Source organism: Haemaphysalis longicornis, unplaced genomic scaffold (genome assembly GCF_048455015.1).
Source record: "Haemaphysalis longicornis isolate Haplotype H1 unplaced genomic scaffold, Haemaphysalis longicornis Haplotype H1 scaffold_6, whole genome shotgun sequence".
Lineage (NCBI taxonomy): Eukaryota > Metazoa > Arthropoda > Arachnida > Ixodida > Ixodidae > Haemaphysalis > Haemaphysalis longicornis.
In genome coordinates this window covers 51808024-51823044 of record NW_027526407.1, presented here as the reverse complement: position 1 = coordinate 51823044, position 15021 = coordinate 51808024, and the positions used below count along the sequence as shown (strand labels likewise).

General features: G+C 45.7%; 1 protein-coding gene across 6 annotated transcripts in view; it reads left to right on the top strand.

Moving 5' to 3' along the window:
- The window catches only part of Ehbp1 (Eps15 homology domain containing protein-binding protein 1), a 58983-nt gene that overhangs the window by 5188 nt on the left and 38774 nt on the right, over window positions 1–15021 (top strand). For all 6 annotated transcript variants that reach the window (XR_013317020.1, XR_013317018.1, XR_013317021.1 and 3 more), the window contains exons 2-7: window positions 532–664; window positions 4732–4789; window positions 5595–5744; window positions 8883–9064; window positions 11146–11348; window positions 13192–13307. Coding sequence is in view for 2 of the 6 variants with exons in the window: in XM_077674303.1 (XP_077530429.1) it covers window positions 561–664; window positions 4732–4789; window positions 5595–5744; window positions 8883–9064; window positions 11146–11348; window positions 13192–13307 (813 nt within the window). In the remaining 4 variants the exon portion in view is untranslated. The remainder of the gene's footprint in view (window positions 1–531; window positions 665–4731; window positions 4790–5594; window positions 5745–8882; window positions 9065–11145; window positions 11349–13191; window positions 13308–15021) is intronic.

The window sequence follows — 15021 nt, the reverse complement described above, 5'->3', positions numbered from 1 at the left end:
GTGCTGCTGTTTGGACATCTTCGAATACTTGAAAGTTGAGTGCTTTTCAGGCATGGGGAAGTATTGAATTTATTTGTGCTTGCATTTATTGCAGACAGTATGTGGCAGAAGGATCTTCTTATACAGGGTTTGGTGTTACCTTTAACAACACTTCAAAACCTAATTCTCTCCAAATTTCTCTTTCAATCACGTTCAAACTTTCCACAAAGCTCACATTTTATGGTCTATTTTGTTTGAAACTGAGACCAACGACTGCACTTACCTGTTTATTTTAGAATCGAACAAATGAAGTTTTCACCTACGGGATGGGCCTCCAAAGTCTATATAGGAGTGGAAGTACAAGTAGAAGAAATGTAACTTCGTGAATCCATCGAGTTTCGGAAATGTGCCATGTCCGCCTTGTTTCACACGTCAAGGAACAGTGGCACCCTCCATCGGAATAAAATCAAAATGGTTGGGGCGTTCCGTGTTATTGCCCATTTCCTTCAAAAGCAAAATTAATCCCAGATTATTGTTTTTTTTCCGCCCCAGGTCTCAGCAGGTAGCCAGGCAGGCCAGGCATGACGTCGGTCTGGAAGCGGTTACAGCGGGTCAACAAGCATGCGGCCAAGTTCCAGCTGGTGGCCTCCTACAGGGAGCTCATCATCACCGGCACCAAGAAGTGGTGGGTGTCCACCATAACCCACTACGCCCGCTATCACCCACCACGCCCAATATCACCCACCGTCACTATAACTGCGGGGGTGCTAGCCACTGTGGCTGTGTGAATGTACGGAAATAGTGTTGTTTGCTCTCTTTCAACCTGTTGCGCAGTGTCTGCTGTCAGCTCGACTGACCCCCACATAGAACAGTGTTCTTTGCCTCTCTCTGACAGTGTGAAACACAGCTTTTGTCAAGCACTCTTGTTTTTTATCAATGGAGCTCTTTAAAGGGTCCATGCAGACAAAATACAAGTTTGTTTTATTCGAAAGATTTTGCTTTATAGTGTCTCCAATGCTTGTCCGGCAGCAGACGAGTCCGTATTCCCTTAGAAATTAATCAGTTTAGGTTAAAAATTTGATTCTCCAGCCGAATCGTGTGTTTTTGTGATGTCTGCCATGAAGTCACAGGGGCGGGTATCCAAACGAACTTATAGTGCGTCATTAGGCTCTACAGCGTTGCTTACCGTCAGTCCTCCCAGATGGCGCTACCATACTCAGCCGCGGGCTGTTGTCCACCGTTGCTTTGTTTTTGACTGTATTTGCACCTGGCTTGTTTTTGTTACGGTAGAAAGTAACCATTTCAGGAAACATGGGGTATGATTGACAAACAGGGTCATTTTAAGTCAACGTCACTTACGCCAACCGGGCAGTGTCGTGGAAGACAACTCCAAAGCGGCGGACTGCTGTGCACCTAAAACAAGTGTAGTGTGCCCAGCACCAACGGCAGTGCACATCGGTACTTCTATGCTTACTTGTATTTTCGTTACTTTAATTATTTACCGTACCATTCCTACTGCTGTAAAATGAATATGCATTAAATTTAAGCCCCAATAGCTCATTCGACAAGGTTATAAGCCCTGCCCAATTTGCGTTTGCTTCTACCGGCCTCTGCCAATCGCACAGTGGGGCGTATGGCATCACAGGTTCTGTTGCGGGAAATGAGCTAGTGGGTCACATGGCCGTTCTCTTTTTTTCTTAATTATGTAGCTTATTTGAGTGAAGTGTGTGTTAAAAGTGGTGACAGTATGATTCTAACGAGGCAATCTTTCGAACAAACCAAACTTGTGTTTTGTCTGCATGGCCCCTTTAAAGTTGAGTTCCATCCGTGCCTGCCGTCACTCAAAACTCACCACAGCAAAGTGGAGAAGAGGAAAAGGCTAGGCCAATAAGTGTGACGGAAAGTGGCGAGAAGGGAAGGAGCCGACGAGCAGGTGTGGTGAGTGCGCGCCTCAAGAAAGAAACACTTCTCGGGGTTGGAATTGGACCCGGTCCCTCGTGTTATGAAACCGATGTCTGTCCAGTTGTGGTATCATCGCATTCGGACCGCTCAGCGTATCCTTGCGGTTTGTAGCACAGGCATTGGCTCTGGACTCCGGCTGAATTGAAGTTCAGGAGGGGAGGTGTGTGCAAGGGATTGGCTGCACCTATTGATGACGTAAGGTCTGATGTGCAGGTGTTCTCCAAGTTGAGAGAGACGGCATGCCCTCAGTGGCGTCAGTGTCTGATTGACCGATAAGACGGGCAGACCTAAGGAAAGCAAGTTGAAGCTAGTGCAGACCACCAGCTCTGCTGTTTCCCCAGTCATCGCATCTCATTTGCGAAGGTGGCTGAATTTGTTTTATTGCATCCTGTGTGATTTAGAAGCAGCGGTTTTTTTTTTTACCGGTGTTTTTCGTGCCTTTTCTACCACTGCCTCGCCATCTGGTGCGACAGCTTTGTCGTGTTTCATGGCGACAGCGGTCAGTAGTTTATTAGGGCACCCTCTGTCCATGCTGAGTGTGAGTCGTGTCACCATTGTGCCATGCATGGGCGCGGAGTTCCACAGTTGTTGAGTGGCAGCCCAAGAAATTGTAAGCAGGTTCACAATGGCTAGAAGCTGCGCAGGAGAAAATGTCACTACACCCCCTTTCTGCCCCACCATTTCGGCTCATGTGCTGTAGCGCTTTTCTTTATAATAAGGGCTGCACACAGCACCACAGGGAACTGCAAACAGGAAACTGCACAGGATGTGCAAAGGCATGCAAAAACTGTCTGACGTGGCATCGGATAGGGGGCCAGGGGCAGCCATTGCTGAGTTTCTGTAATGGGTTGCCGTAATTCTGTGCTTTTTGTTATTTGTGTTTATTTTTTGCATGCCTTAAAGGAGCCATGAAGAGAAAATACAACTTGGTTTAATTTGAAAGAACTAGAATTTAGTATCTCACTCAACTTCATTACAGCCACAAAAGATGTTTTTTTAACGAAAAAAAGCAAGAAGTATTTAAAAACTTTCAAATTTTGCGCCACAGTGACGTGTTATGAGCAAGCATGACGTCACACGGGCCAACAATAAAACATAATTTTCAGTGCGTTAACTGCACGTTAGCATTCGAGTGATGCGGTCAAATGGAACTAGAGGCCCCATTACAGACGTCCAGTCATGTGTCGTCGCGACAGGTCAGTTAGGCGGCCGCCAATCGCACAAACAAGGTTCCGTGACGTCATTGAAAAGTTGCGGGAAATTGGCTAGGGGGTCGCGTCTGCTTCACACGTTTTCTTTCGTATCTCCGTTATTTGTTCGAAGATTGCGATGATATTGGTATCATTGTTATCGGGACTAAGCAGTCTTTCTAATAAACCCAACATGTATTTTGTCTTCATGGCTCCTTTAAAGGCACCTGGAAGATAAAATACAGCTGTGTTCAGTTTTAAAGAACCAGCCCTTGGTAACTCACTCACCTCCATTCTAGCCATGTTTATTTAAATGGACAAATTCAAGGAATATTGGAAAACTTTTCAATTTTAATTCAATTCAACTTTAATCTTTATATTTCTCAATATGAATCCTTGGGAATGCAGTAAGAGAATCAGTTTATTGATGCACCGCTTGGAACTAATTTTACAGCTCATTAAAATTTGGTGTTTGAAATGGGCACTCGAAATGGTTCCTTGCCACTGGTGCCACCAAAGTTTAAAGAGCTGTATAATCAGTTCCAAGCGGTGCGTCAAGAAACTGATTCTCTTGCTGCATTCCCCAGGAGTCACAGTATTAAGAAATATAAAGATTAAACTTTTATGACAAACACCGTTTTGTCTATTCCTCTAAAAATGGCTATTTATCTAATTATCTTGGCAACTAATTGGCTGAAATGGCATATTTGAAACCAGTGGGAAAAAAGCAGCAAGGCTGATAAGTTTCAAAGACTTTACTTTAAAATTAACGGAAGCTGTTTTAAGAGCAGTGTACCCTCTTAATTAAGCTGTCAGATCTGCTACGTTGTATGAGTTAACTTGAAAGGTCTTCAAGGACAACTTCAGCAAAATTTCACTTCAGCCAGATTTATTTTGAACATGTAGTAGGTACCACTGAATTTATTTATTTATGTAATTACCCTCAAGGCCCGAGGGCATTAACGAAGGGGGTGGTATGTACTACATACCAGTGGAACATACAGCAACAGAAAAAGTGGAATCAAGTGACGTCGCCTGATGCAGGATATGAACTAAAGACTACTTACAAATAAAATTAGTGACAGGAAGTAAAACAGTGTCATGTATGTCAGCAATGTTGCCAGGAAGATGATTCCAACACAAAGAAGTATTTGGCATAAATGAGTTGTGCAAACACTTGGTATGAGTGAATGGAATTAACTGGGACATGATGGGTTGTACGGTGAAATACCTTGTTAATCCATTAGAAGCACTTAAAATAACTCTGTTGCAAACAACGCTGCACCTTCTGGCGAGTCGGGCAGACAGCCATGAAAGGAAGTGACATTCCTGCCGGCCAGCCAGAGGTCTGGCGAACGGGTTAAGCTTGGCTTTCAGCGTTACTTCTTCTTGGCTGTAATGGCTGCGCTTGTCTTAATGTTGGCTTCAATGTTGCCAATTTTTGCTGGTCGCCCTCAACATGCATCTACATATTGCAGGTGTCACATTTTGCACCTTGCAGTATTTTTAGATGGACTGTACAGAAATAGGGTTTTTGAAAGGACAAAACTATTATACCTTACCTTTAAATCGCCTCACTTACCATTTATCTTGTGTGCAGGCAACCACACAAGCTGCTGGTGATATGGACTCGGAGGGGCCGTCGAGTGGCTTCCCAGGTGAGAGAAATGTGACCTGCTTTTCCTCAGCTAGTTTTTATGGCGAATAACAACACGTGATTAACTTCTTCTTGGCAACACAAAGATCCTTCGTGAAGCTCTTAGAGTGGAGGGGAAGTCAGGATATTCACAGGACATTCACTGGAAATTCACAGCCTCCCTTTTTTTATACATTTTAATCTTAAATGTGCAGATATTTTAGCTTCAGACGTTAGTTTAAATGTGACTGAGTTACCAATTTGAAGTTGGAATTTCTAGTACATAAATATTTGATTTTGAAATTTCCAGTGTTCGTATGGGTCAGTTCATATGGGCAGTGTGCGTCGGTTGTTATGGGCCTGATGGGGAAGCTGTTAAGGTCTTGTGTTGGCTAGTTCTTGGATCGACATCCCGACGCACTTACAGGGACATTGCCGGTAACAAATAACACTTTGGAACATTTTCAACACTGCGTGTTGAAGATTTGGGAAAATTCGGGGAGATTTGGCAAAAAGTTGTTGGACACTGCTTCAGTCATGGACGCAAGGCTTGTGTCGGCCAGTTTTCAAGATACAAGATATTTATTTCAGCATCAAATGATCGAGGGGTACATTCAAAAAGCCAACAATGGGCTTGTTGGGGAATGCACCCCCTACAAGTTCGACATGCAGTGGTAGCACTGGTACTAGCACCGTCTCTACAACTGCATCCAGTGCAGTTGTAGAGACGGTGCCACTAGCAGCTTATGCTGTAAAACATTTTTAACACTGCGTGTGAGTGATGAGGGGGGGAGACTTAACCGAAAGTCGTCGACGGTGCTGTGCAGCCACGGTCATGGGAGCCCACCATCCGGGAGCCGTACCGAGGCCGCGTGGTGTGGCCGGTGCCGGAAAACGTCGAGGTGACCATGACCCTGTTCCGCGAGGCCAACAGCAACGTCTTTGAGGACAAGGACTGGAGCTTTGTCGTCGAGGACGTACGTACAACTCACCTTTGCTCCGCCCAACGTTGCTGTTCTCTCGTGTGGTTCATTTCAATGCAAAAGCATTAAATGGCCCATTGAGCGGAAAGGCCGGCTTTGGTGTCTGTAACAGCAAAATGGCCCCTTTACCACCTGTCTTTGAGGTGTTTCATAGCACGATGTGTTCCATAGCACGTAGCATGCACTTTAACTTGGCAGTAGCAAAATGTAGCCATCCACACCAGTATACCGCAGATAAGGTAGTGGAGGAACGCACCAAGTGAGTGAAGAGACAGGCGGCGAAATCCACTAATGTCATCAGCTCTTCCAATACGTGGCAGCAGAAATGAGAAGCGGCGAAACATGTGGGAAACCGATAGAAGCCATTTGAAAGCGTAAGGCAGAAGGTGAGTGCTAAGCTAAGTGTCTCAAGTGGCAGAAGAATGAAGCCATTCGAGAAGGCAGGGTGGTAGCAAAGCGTCTTGGATGTTCACTAGTCTATTACTAATGCTTTCACATTGAGAACCCTTAACTCTTTCGGGACCGCCCGAAAAAGTGATGAAAAAGTGAGGTCTCGCTACAAATTTTTTATTACATACAGCAAAGGCACCATCCTACCTTAGCATATACCAAAATGGAGCTAATTATATGTTCTTTGACATACAATACCAAGTTTTACTTAAACACTGATGATAGAACCATTAAAAAATCTGAAAGTAAGAACTTTGTAAAAGAACTACAGAAAAAGATAGAAAAAAGCGTAAATATAAAAATATTAAAAAAGAATAAACTTATTTCAAGATATACAAAATCTAACACAATGCTTTGTTTCTTCATCGCGAAAGTTTGATGCGGCTAGGTGTAACTGGCTTTTTGTTTTGTGCGTGATCTCTTTGGCACTAGGGCCATGGCTACGTCGTCGCCCAGGTACACATCGGGCTTTCGTCTCGGCGAAAACTTGATCCCTTTCTGAGATGGTGGCAGGAGATCATCACCATAGGTAGTTAACACCCTAGCGAACAGATATAAACCAGCCAGAACATATTTCAAGCGCACATACCTACTCCAGAGACAATTGAAACCGAAACCAACACCCACCTTTGAGCGCGATTTGATGTTCCAGGCTTATCGACACCTGAATCCTCACTCGAGCTGAAATCCGATCTCTAAAGCCGCATTCTGACTTTTCACTGCCACTCTCATCGTTAAAATCCACAGTAGAAGGCGAAGATATGCAAAACGAGATGAGGCCAATTTCTTATCGCGCTCGCGCGAGTATGACGCCATGTTTGTTTACATTCGAAACCACTGCCCGTCAGAATAAAATATCTGATGCGTTGCCGCCTGGCGATAAAAAAAGAAACTTCACAAAAGAGAAAACTATAGTTTTCAAACTATCTCCTAGATGTCGCTAGGTGTTCCATCGAGCGAAAATTTGTATTCTGCAGGCTCGTGAAACCATCGATCATATGTGATCGATGGCCTATGGAGCGGTCCCGAAAGAGTTAAAAAGTGCTTAGGTGTCCTGGGACGCTTTGGTTGTTATGCAGTACTTCATCCAGGCCTTCTACAGGGCTTGCGACTGCCGTATGCATCTGAGTCTTCGTCCGAACATTCCAAATTGCTTGAATTGGTTGAAACATGTGCCCATGTTGCAACTGGCTTGATTGATTTAGTTTAAGGGTACCTGAAACCATTTAACAGCCAACACAGTCACAGCCATTGCACAAAGATGTTCACTTTCATTTAAAATGTGGAGCTCTTTACCAAATCGAGGAAACATTTGTTCAGAATAATGATGCCCTGATGCCTTTGTCATTTTTATTTATTATTTAACTCTGCTGAACTCAGAAGATCAATACCGGTAGCACGCTCATACAGTTCAGTTGATGTCGAATACTGGGAAAGCCTCAGTTGAGACCTTGAGACCCTTGTGAGTCGGTATGCCTGTTTTATTTGTTTACCGGCATCAACAATTGGGAAATAATGTGACACTTGCAATTGTTGTGTAGAATTGAATTAAGTACAAGCGCACAGAGCGCAAAGTGTGTGTGTGAACATTGCATTCTGCACCACCGACGGCTGCTGCAGCACAGTTGTTTTTATTTAGTCATAGAGGAAAGTGGTGACCTGCATAGGTGACTTTCAAGTCACTAATTTTGTCCTTGGGCCATTATGAGGCCCAACCAGTCTTCACTGGCGAGAAAACCAACTTCTTCTATGCTACTTACCCAGCATGATTGCTTAGTAACCAAACAGTCGCAGTTGTGACGTCTGTTTTAATACTCAGTAGAACATAACTCGCAATACTCGTGTGGAAATTGAGCGGACCAAGTGAATTGTTGCGCAAAAAAAAAAAAGGAAGAAAGATTGATTGATTGATTGATTGTAGGGTTTAACGCGCCGACGCAACGCAGGCGATGAGGCGCGCCGTAGTGGAGGGCTCCGGATTAATTTTGACCACCTGGGGATCTTTAACGTGCGCCGAAATCTCGTACACACGGGCGTTTTTGCTTTTCGCCTCCATCAGAAAAGCGACCGCCGCGGCCGGGAATCGAACCCGCGACCTCGTGCTCAGCAGCGCAACGGCTTAGCCACTGAGCCACCGCGGCGGGTAAAAAGGAAGAAAGAAAGCTCGAGAACACTTAAAGGTTCTGAATGGGGAAGCATTCATGTCGAATTGGATTCCTGGGGCACTTCATTTCTGCCCCTTGTTGTCAAAGGTTGTCCTCTTTCCCCTTGAGCCACTTTGCTTTGTGATCTATATTAACACTTTCTAATGGCTTCAATCTGTCTCGTACGCTTTGCTCCACTGCTCGCTTGTTCCACGTGTGTTCGACAAGTTGACAATGATGGTGGACTTCGCTGCCTGTCTGTTCACTCACTTGGCTGTGTTCTTCCTCTCCCTCACTTAACCCGCGGCTTACTGGTGTGGAAAGCCACCTTTCACTACTGCCAAGTTGAAGCATGTGCTGTGGAATACCTTGTGCTTCGGAATGCTTCAAAGACGCTGGTCAAGGAGCCCTTTCGTTGTTACAGGCACCAGTGCCAGCATTTTTGCTCAGTTAAAATTTGTCAAAGTGTCGCCCCCCCACCCTCGTCCTTCGAGTGGAGCAGTGCCCAAACACGCATCTGCATCTGACCCTGTCGCAGATCTCGGCGCAAGGCAAGCGGCGGCACGTGGCCGTGGGAGTTGTGAACGTGGCCAAGTTTTCGCGGCCGGAGCCAACGCAGACAGAGCTGGTCCTGCACATGCGGCCGCTTTCGCCCAAGTGCACCGAGGCTCAGCTCATGCTGACCCTTTCGTGCAGCCTGCTGCGCGAGGGAAAGGCCACGTACGTCACTGCACCTTCCCTTTTAAGGGCAGAGCATTTTAGGGGCTCAGCTTGTCGTTGTAGCTCGCTCGCTGGACCCAAGTAGAGCCACACGACGTCCCGTCGTCGCGGCGTAACACAGAGGCTTTTAAAGCCAAGCGGTTTATATAGTCATAAGCTTTCGAGACTCGTGAACCGCTGGCGCTTGTCCTACATCTCCCCGTTGTTTAGTGCAAATAAAACTGCAGGTACATTTGAGGCAAAATATACGTAACTAACCGGCAGCGCCCGCGTTTATTTAGTTAGGAACGCCCGTTGGGTTGGTTTTTACGATAGCAAGCGAAAAAAAAGTGGCGGTGCAACGCCGGCACGTGCGGGAGGATAAAGCAAGCACAAAGAGAACAGAACTCCCGCTGGCGCAATTTCAGGCAGGGGGCGTGTGAGCACTGAATTGCATTGGGTGGTCGCAGCGAGCGGATAACGGCGCTACAGCCCACTACATCGAATCACTGCTCTGAACTTCCGACAGCTTTCACATTGAGTGGAACGGTTTTAATTTTATTTCTTTTTCAGTGACCTATGTGTGAAACGTGGGGTCTTAGAGATGGATGATGGAGGGGCCACTGAGAGCCAGGACTAGAAGTAGGGTAAGATCGATAACTAGATGGAAGGATGAGATGCAGCAATTGACGCAGGGGAGGAGAAGTTAGGAGTTGATGGGAGAGGCCTTCATGTGGCAGTGGACTAAGATAGGCTGGTGGTGGTGCTGGTGGTAAAAATGATGGTGTTTTTGTTTCCCCCCCACTCTGTGGTCTGTGAAACAAAAAAAAAACTCGGCATTGATTTCAATTTCGAAGGAATTGGTAAGATAGAATTGGATGACAGGTGATCGGGGCATTGATGATGTGCCACTGTCTATTATAGTAGATCATCGCACCTTTTTATGGTGCAGTCGATCAAATGGATTGTGCACTGATCCTTATGGGTCATCACATGACCTGTGTAATCCCTGTTGTGATCATGATCCCTGTAGTAATTATCGGTGCAATGGTCCTTATGGATCTTCACATAATCAACATGATCCATGTGGTGATCATCGCACTAATGATCAATGCAGGGATCATTGTATTCCTCCTTATGAGAGGCAATTGGTGCTGCACATGCGGTCAAAGCCTTTGTTGGATTATAGCATGATTCATCGGATCCCTGTGGTGGTCATCGATGTGATGATCCAAAAGGAACATTGCACTGATGATCGCAACAGGATACACGATATCACTCCCCAGAAGAGGCAATCGACGCTGCATGCATGAAGACAAAGTCTTTGTTTTATTGTCTCATGATCTGTATTGCCGCAATCCATACCTTCTGTTTTGTTTTCTTGTGTGCTTTGTTGCCAGCATATGGCCGTGCCTGGCTATCTTATCTGTTTTTGAAGCAAAACGTGCGTTCCCTTCTCTTTTAATCTGCCACACAAGCTATCTAATGTGATAGGGACAGTGTTTCGCCTTGTAGAATCTTCTTCTTTGATTACCAGTAATTTCGATCTAATTCATTGGTTCCGGAAAGGTTTACGCCGGGAGATAAATGCTCACAGGGCAAACGTCGCAACATCCTATTCACCGACACCCATCTGTACACGTCACTTCATTGACTGCTTCTACACCGTTTGAATTCTAAATTCCTTGCAGAGCACAATTTCGCTTCAGTAAACCCTGCATTGTCTTCGTCTGCATGACAATCTGACGTATGAAGGAATAAGTTTGCACAAAAGACGAGGACGAAGTTAGAGAGGATGAGACGAGCGCTCGTCTTGTCCTCTTCGTCTTCGTCTGTTGTGCAAACTTATTCCTTCATACGTCACGAACCAACTAGCCCGCAAGCAAGTCCTACTAAGACAATATGATCCTGTAGGATCATATTGCCTTAGTAGTGGTAGGATGATCCCTGGTGCGATCATCACTGTCATCGTACCGACGACCACAACAGGGTTCATCGCACCGTTTCTCACGAGAAGCGATCGGCCCAGTACATGCGGACACAATCTTTATTCGGAAAAGAAAGTCCCATTCCGTGACAAAGCAATGCGTGGTTTTGTGCAGGGACGAGGACATGCAGAGCATAGCGAGCCTGCTGAGTGCGGCACCGTTGGCCGCTCCCGACTACGCCAACCTGGAGGACTTTGAGGAGGAGGTCTCGCCGCAGGCCTCGGCACAGCTCGCGCAGTTGGCGGCCGACTGCTCGAGCCTCGTCTCTGGCGACAGCGCCCCCGCGCCTTCCGCATCGCCCGACCCAGCAGACATCGGTAGGTCACTGCAACGTACCGTATTTTGGCGCGTATAACCCGCACCAAAAGTGGGAAAATGTCAGTTGCAAAGTATGCGTGCGGATTATACGCAGGGTTTCCTTTAGTGCTACTTCACGGCAATGCGGGTTGTGCCGGCAAGCTCCTACGCGGTAACACTGACTAAGCCTTCCACGGCAGCGATTGCGCAAAGCATACAAGGGCAAGGAAGAAGAAACAAGCACAAGCTTGTTTTTTCTTCCTTGTCCTTGTATGTTGTCTTCCTTGTCCTTGTCTTCTTCCTTGTGTCCTTGTGAATTAGTGAATACGCTTTTTCTGTTTATGCAGTATGTGATGGGTTGCTTGAGCAGTAGCTTCGGTGCAGCCTTTTGTGGATCAAATGTGCGGGCAATACGCGAGGATTTTTTTTTTCTTTTCCGGCGGACTGAAACTGGGGGTGCGGATTACATGCAGGGGCGAGTTACACACGCGAAAATACGGTACAACCGTAACATGTCTAAATGGGGAGCGCAGAAATTTGCAAGAAGAACGCACTGAACGAAACGTACAGAATGGCTGACGCACTCTGGTTCCTGCACCCTGTGTTTAAGCAGGAACACTGCTCTTAAAACAATTTCTTTTACTTTTCAAGTAAACACAGTGAAGCTTGTCGGTCTTGCTGCTTCTTTCCCACTGATTTCAAGGATGCCATTATTTCTTAGTGAGTCAATTAGTACCCAAGATATATTAGAGATAATTAGTCATTTTTCGAGGAACAATAGACAAAACAGTGTTGGTCATAAAACTGTGATCTTTATACTTTCCAACACTACGAACCCTGGTTAGTGCAATAAGAGAAGCGGTTTTTTGGTGCACCATGTGGAACTTATTTTACAGCTCATTAAACTTTGGTGTTAGAAATGGGCATTTGAAATGGTTCCTTGCCAATGGCGCCACCAAAGTTTAATGAGCTGTAAAATTAGTTCCAAGTGATGCATAAAAAAAAACTCAATCCACAGGATTTTCCGTGTCATTGCGCCATCAGGATACGCTTTGCTGTAAAGCCAACTTTTCGGCGAATGCTCATTAGCTTTCATTCTAAACTACATATCTTCAGAAAAAGTCAGGCTCTTAGGTTAGCATATCATTACACCGAGTTTCATTTACTCTGTGTAATTAGTTTACTGTGTCAATATGTGATGATGATTATGATAGCTTGTGGAATGCATGTCGGGAGGTGCTCCCCTGCTTTGTGTCCTCTCGGCTTCTTAGGCACAATCTTCATCCAATTTGGTAGCACACTGCCACTGATCAAATCGCCATTTATGTTCCCTTTGCCACTCGTTGTATTCAGGTGTCCTGAATGTGCGCGGCCCATCCATTGCAGAACTGTAACAACAATGAAATCAATTGCCAGGCATATAGTATTTTATATTTTGGCGGTGCTCCCATGGTAAATACCTAGTGGAGACAAAGACTATTTGTGGCATTCCACTGGTGACAGCAGAGTAGAACAGAAATGCTACAGTCTTGCTTTCAAACCACCTTCACAGCATAGATGGGGTCCATTTTTTTGGTCTATTGGTTTGTGCATCCATTTTATTTCCTGTTGGGCATTTGGTTATGTGAATGGGCATCAGCGGGGAATGGGCAAAAAGGGACAGGCTAGGTTGACCTCCCCCTTTAATATCTAGTTATGATTGAGTGTCTCTTCATTCATGCATCCATCTGTGTGTGTTCTATTTCCTGTTAGGCATTAAGTATGCGAGTAGGCACCACTGGGGAATGGGCAACGGGGGATGGGCTAGCATGACTACTTTTTAATCTAGCAACAATCGAGTCTTGCATCTGCCCTCCCCCGCAGACCTGTCCCTGAAGGATTCGTCCGCTGTGAGGGTCATCCAACCGCCACCTGAACCGCCGGACAAGCCTCCCGAAGAACCACTCAATGGCCCGGACGAAGAGCAAGGACCACTTCCGGTGAGACCGCTTCCCTTCACTGCTTAGACTGCAGAGGGCCGAAGCAGCATGGCAGGTTACAGCAGCTTGGTGTCGGTCTTCGATACCCCAGGGAGGGGACACATTATAGTTGCCGTGACTCTCCGACAACACCCTCGTCTTTGAATTCTTTGGTTTTGAAAAGTGCACTTGGCGTGCAATGCCTGCCTTAGCAAAGAGCTCTGGGTCAGTTTATGGTACTTGGGGGCATTGGAGGTATGCACGCATCAGTAGTTTGAGACAACAGCCACCCTGACATACCGTATTTGTGCGGTTTTAACGCGCCCCCAATTTTAACGCACGGGTAAGTTCGCGCATGAGAATTTAAAAAAAGATAATAATTTGGCACTGACTGTACCGCGCACATAAAAAAGACATGACACCACGTAACTGGAAGAAGGAGATTTTATTTGGCATATGCAGCTGTGGAAGCCAAAAAGTGATTGTGCTCCGTGAGATTGCTTATGCTGCTGTGGCTTGAAATAAAGTTATAGCGAGGAACATTGAAGCTGTTTGCGATTTCAAGTGCCTTGATCTTCATAAATCTAGGTGTGACGGGCTAATTCCAGCAGCGCAAAAAAATGTGCAACAGCTGACCAAGGTATACGACATGCCGTTGAGGAATTAGTGCGCTGAAATTCACTCACATGGTGGTGACGGATTGTTTTTATTGGATTGAGTTGGATTGTGGGGGGACTTCGTGTCTGTTCCATATGGCAATGCTGCTGGCGCTTTAAAGCCTATTTCGGTTTTGAGCCCAGTTGTAACGTGCACACAAATATTAAGGCTACCTTTGAGCAAAAAAAGTGTGCACGTTAGAATCGTGAAAATACAGTAGTCTCTATCACAACATGCTTCTATTCAGGCAAAGTGAGCCTTCATTGATGTGTCAAGTTACATTATATTGTCACGAAGCCAGAGATGGCGCAGTTGGCTTGAAGGAAAAGCAAGTTTATTGGAGTGAACTTGTTCTCCCCTAACAACTCAAGGAATACAGAGGCGGCGAAGCAGCAGTCAACAAAGTGACACGTGCGCGGGCGAGTGTCGGCGAATTGAATGCCACGGCGTCAACTCTGCGGTTATTTTATCCTTAGGCGCGTATGTTTCTTTCACCATTGAATTACATCGAGAACTCTATAGATAAAATACAACTATTCTAGGCTAGTGACGTTGGGGCGAAGCACTCTCCCTATAAAATGAGATAACCCATGCGGCTTAAAAAATAAACAATGGAACAAGCGCTTCACTTGGCACACAGATAATAAGGCCCGGTGCGGCCGTGTGGCAAAAACAAAGCATAAACAAACAAACCCAATACATGGTTCGTGCCAATATAGTACCTGTCTCTTATGGAACACGGAACAACTTGCACCTAGTGGCCTCTACCGAGCATGCTATGTTAGTCTCAGATGAACTAATTTCAGTGCATACCTGCAGAATGAAGTTAGCTACCTTTGCCGCCTGGATGAGTGGCAAATTTTTGTGGAAGAGAAAACGATGGGATGGGATTAGTAATCTCAGTGGCTACATTTGAAAGTATTAGAGAAACTGTATGGAAGGAACATGTGTAACACACATGCCTGCTGCTTTTACTTGTTGGTCTCCATTACTGGCCTTATTTAAGGGTCTTCAGAGAGGAAGCAAGGTAACAATGTACAGAGAATTTCACTTGACAGGGGAGGTGGGAAGGGCGGGC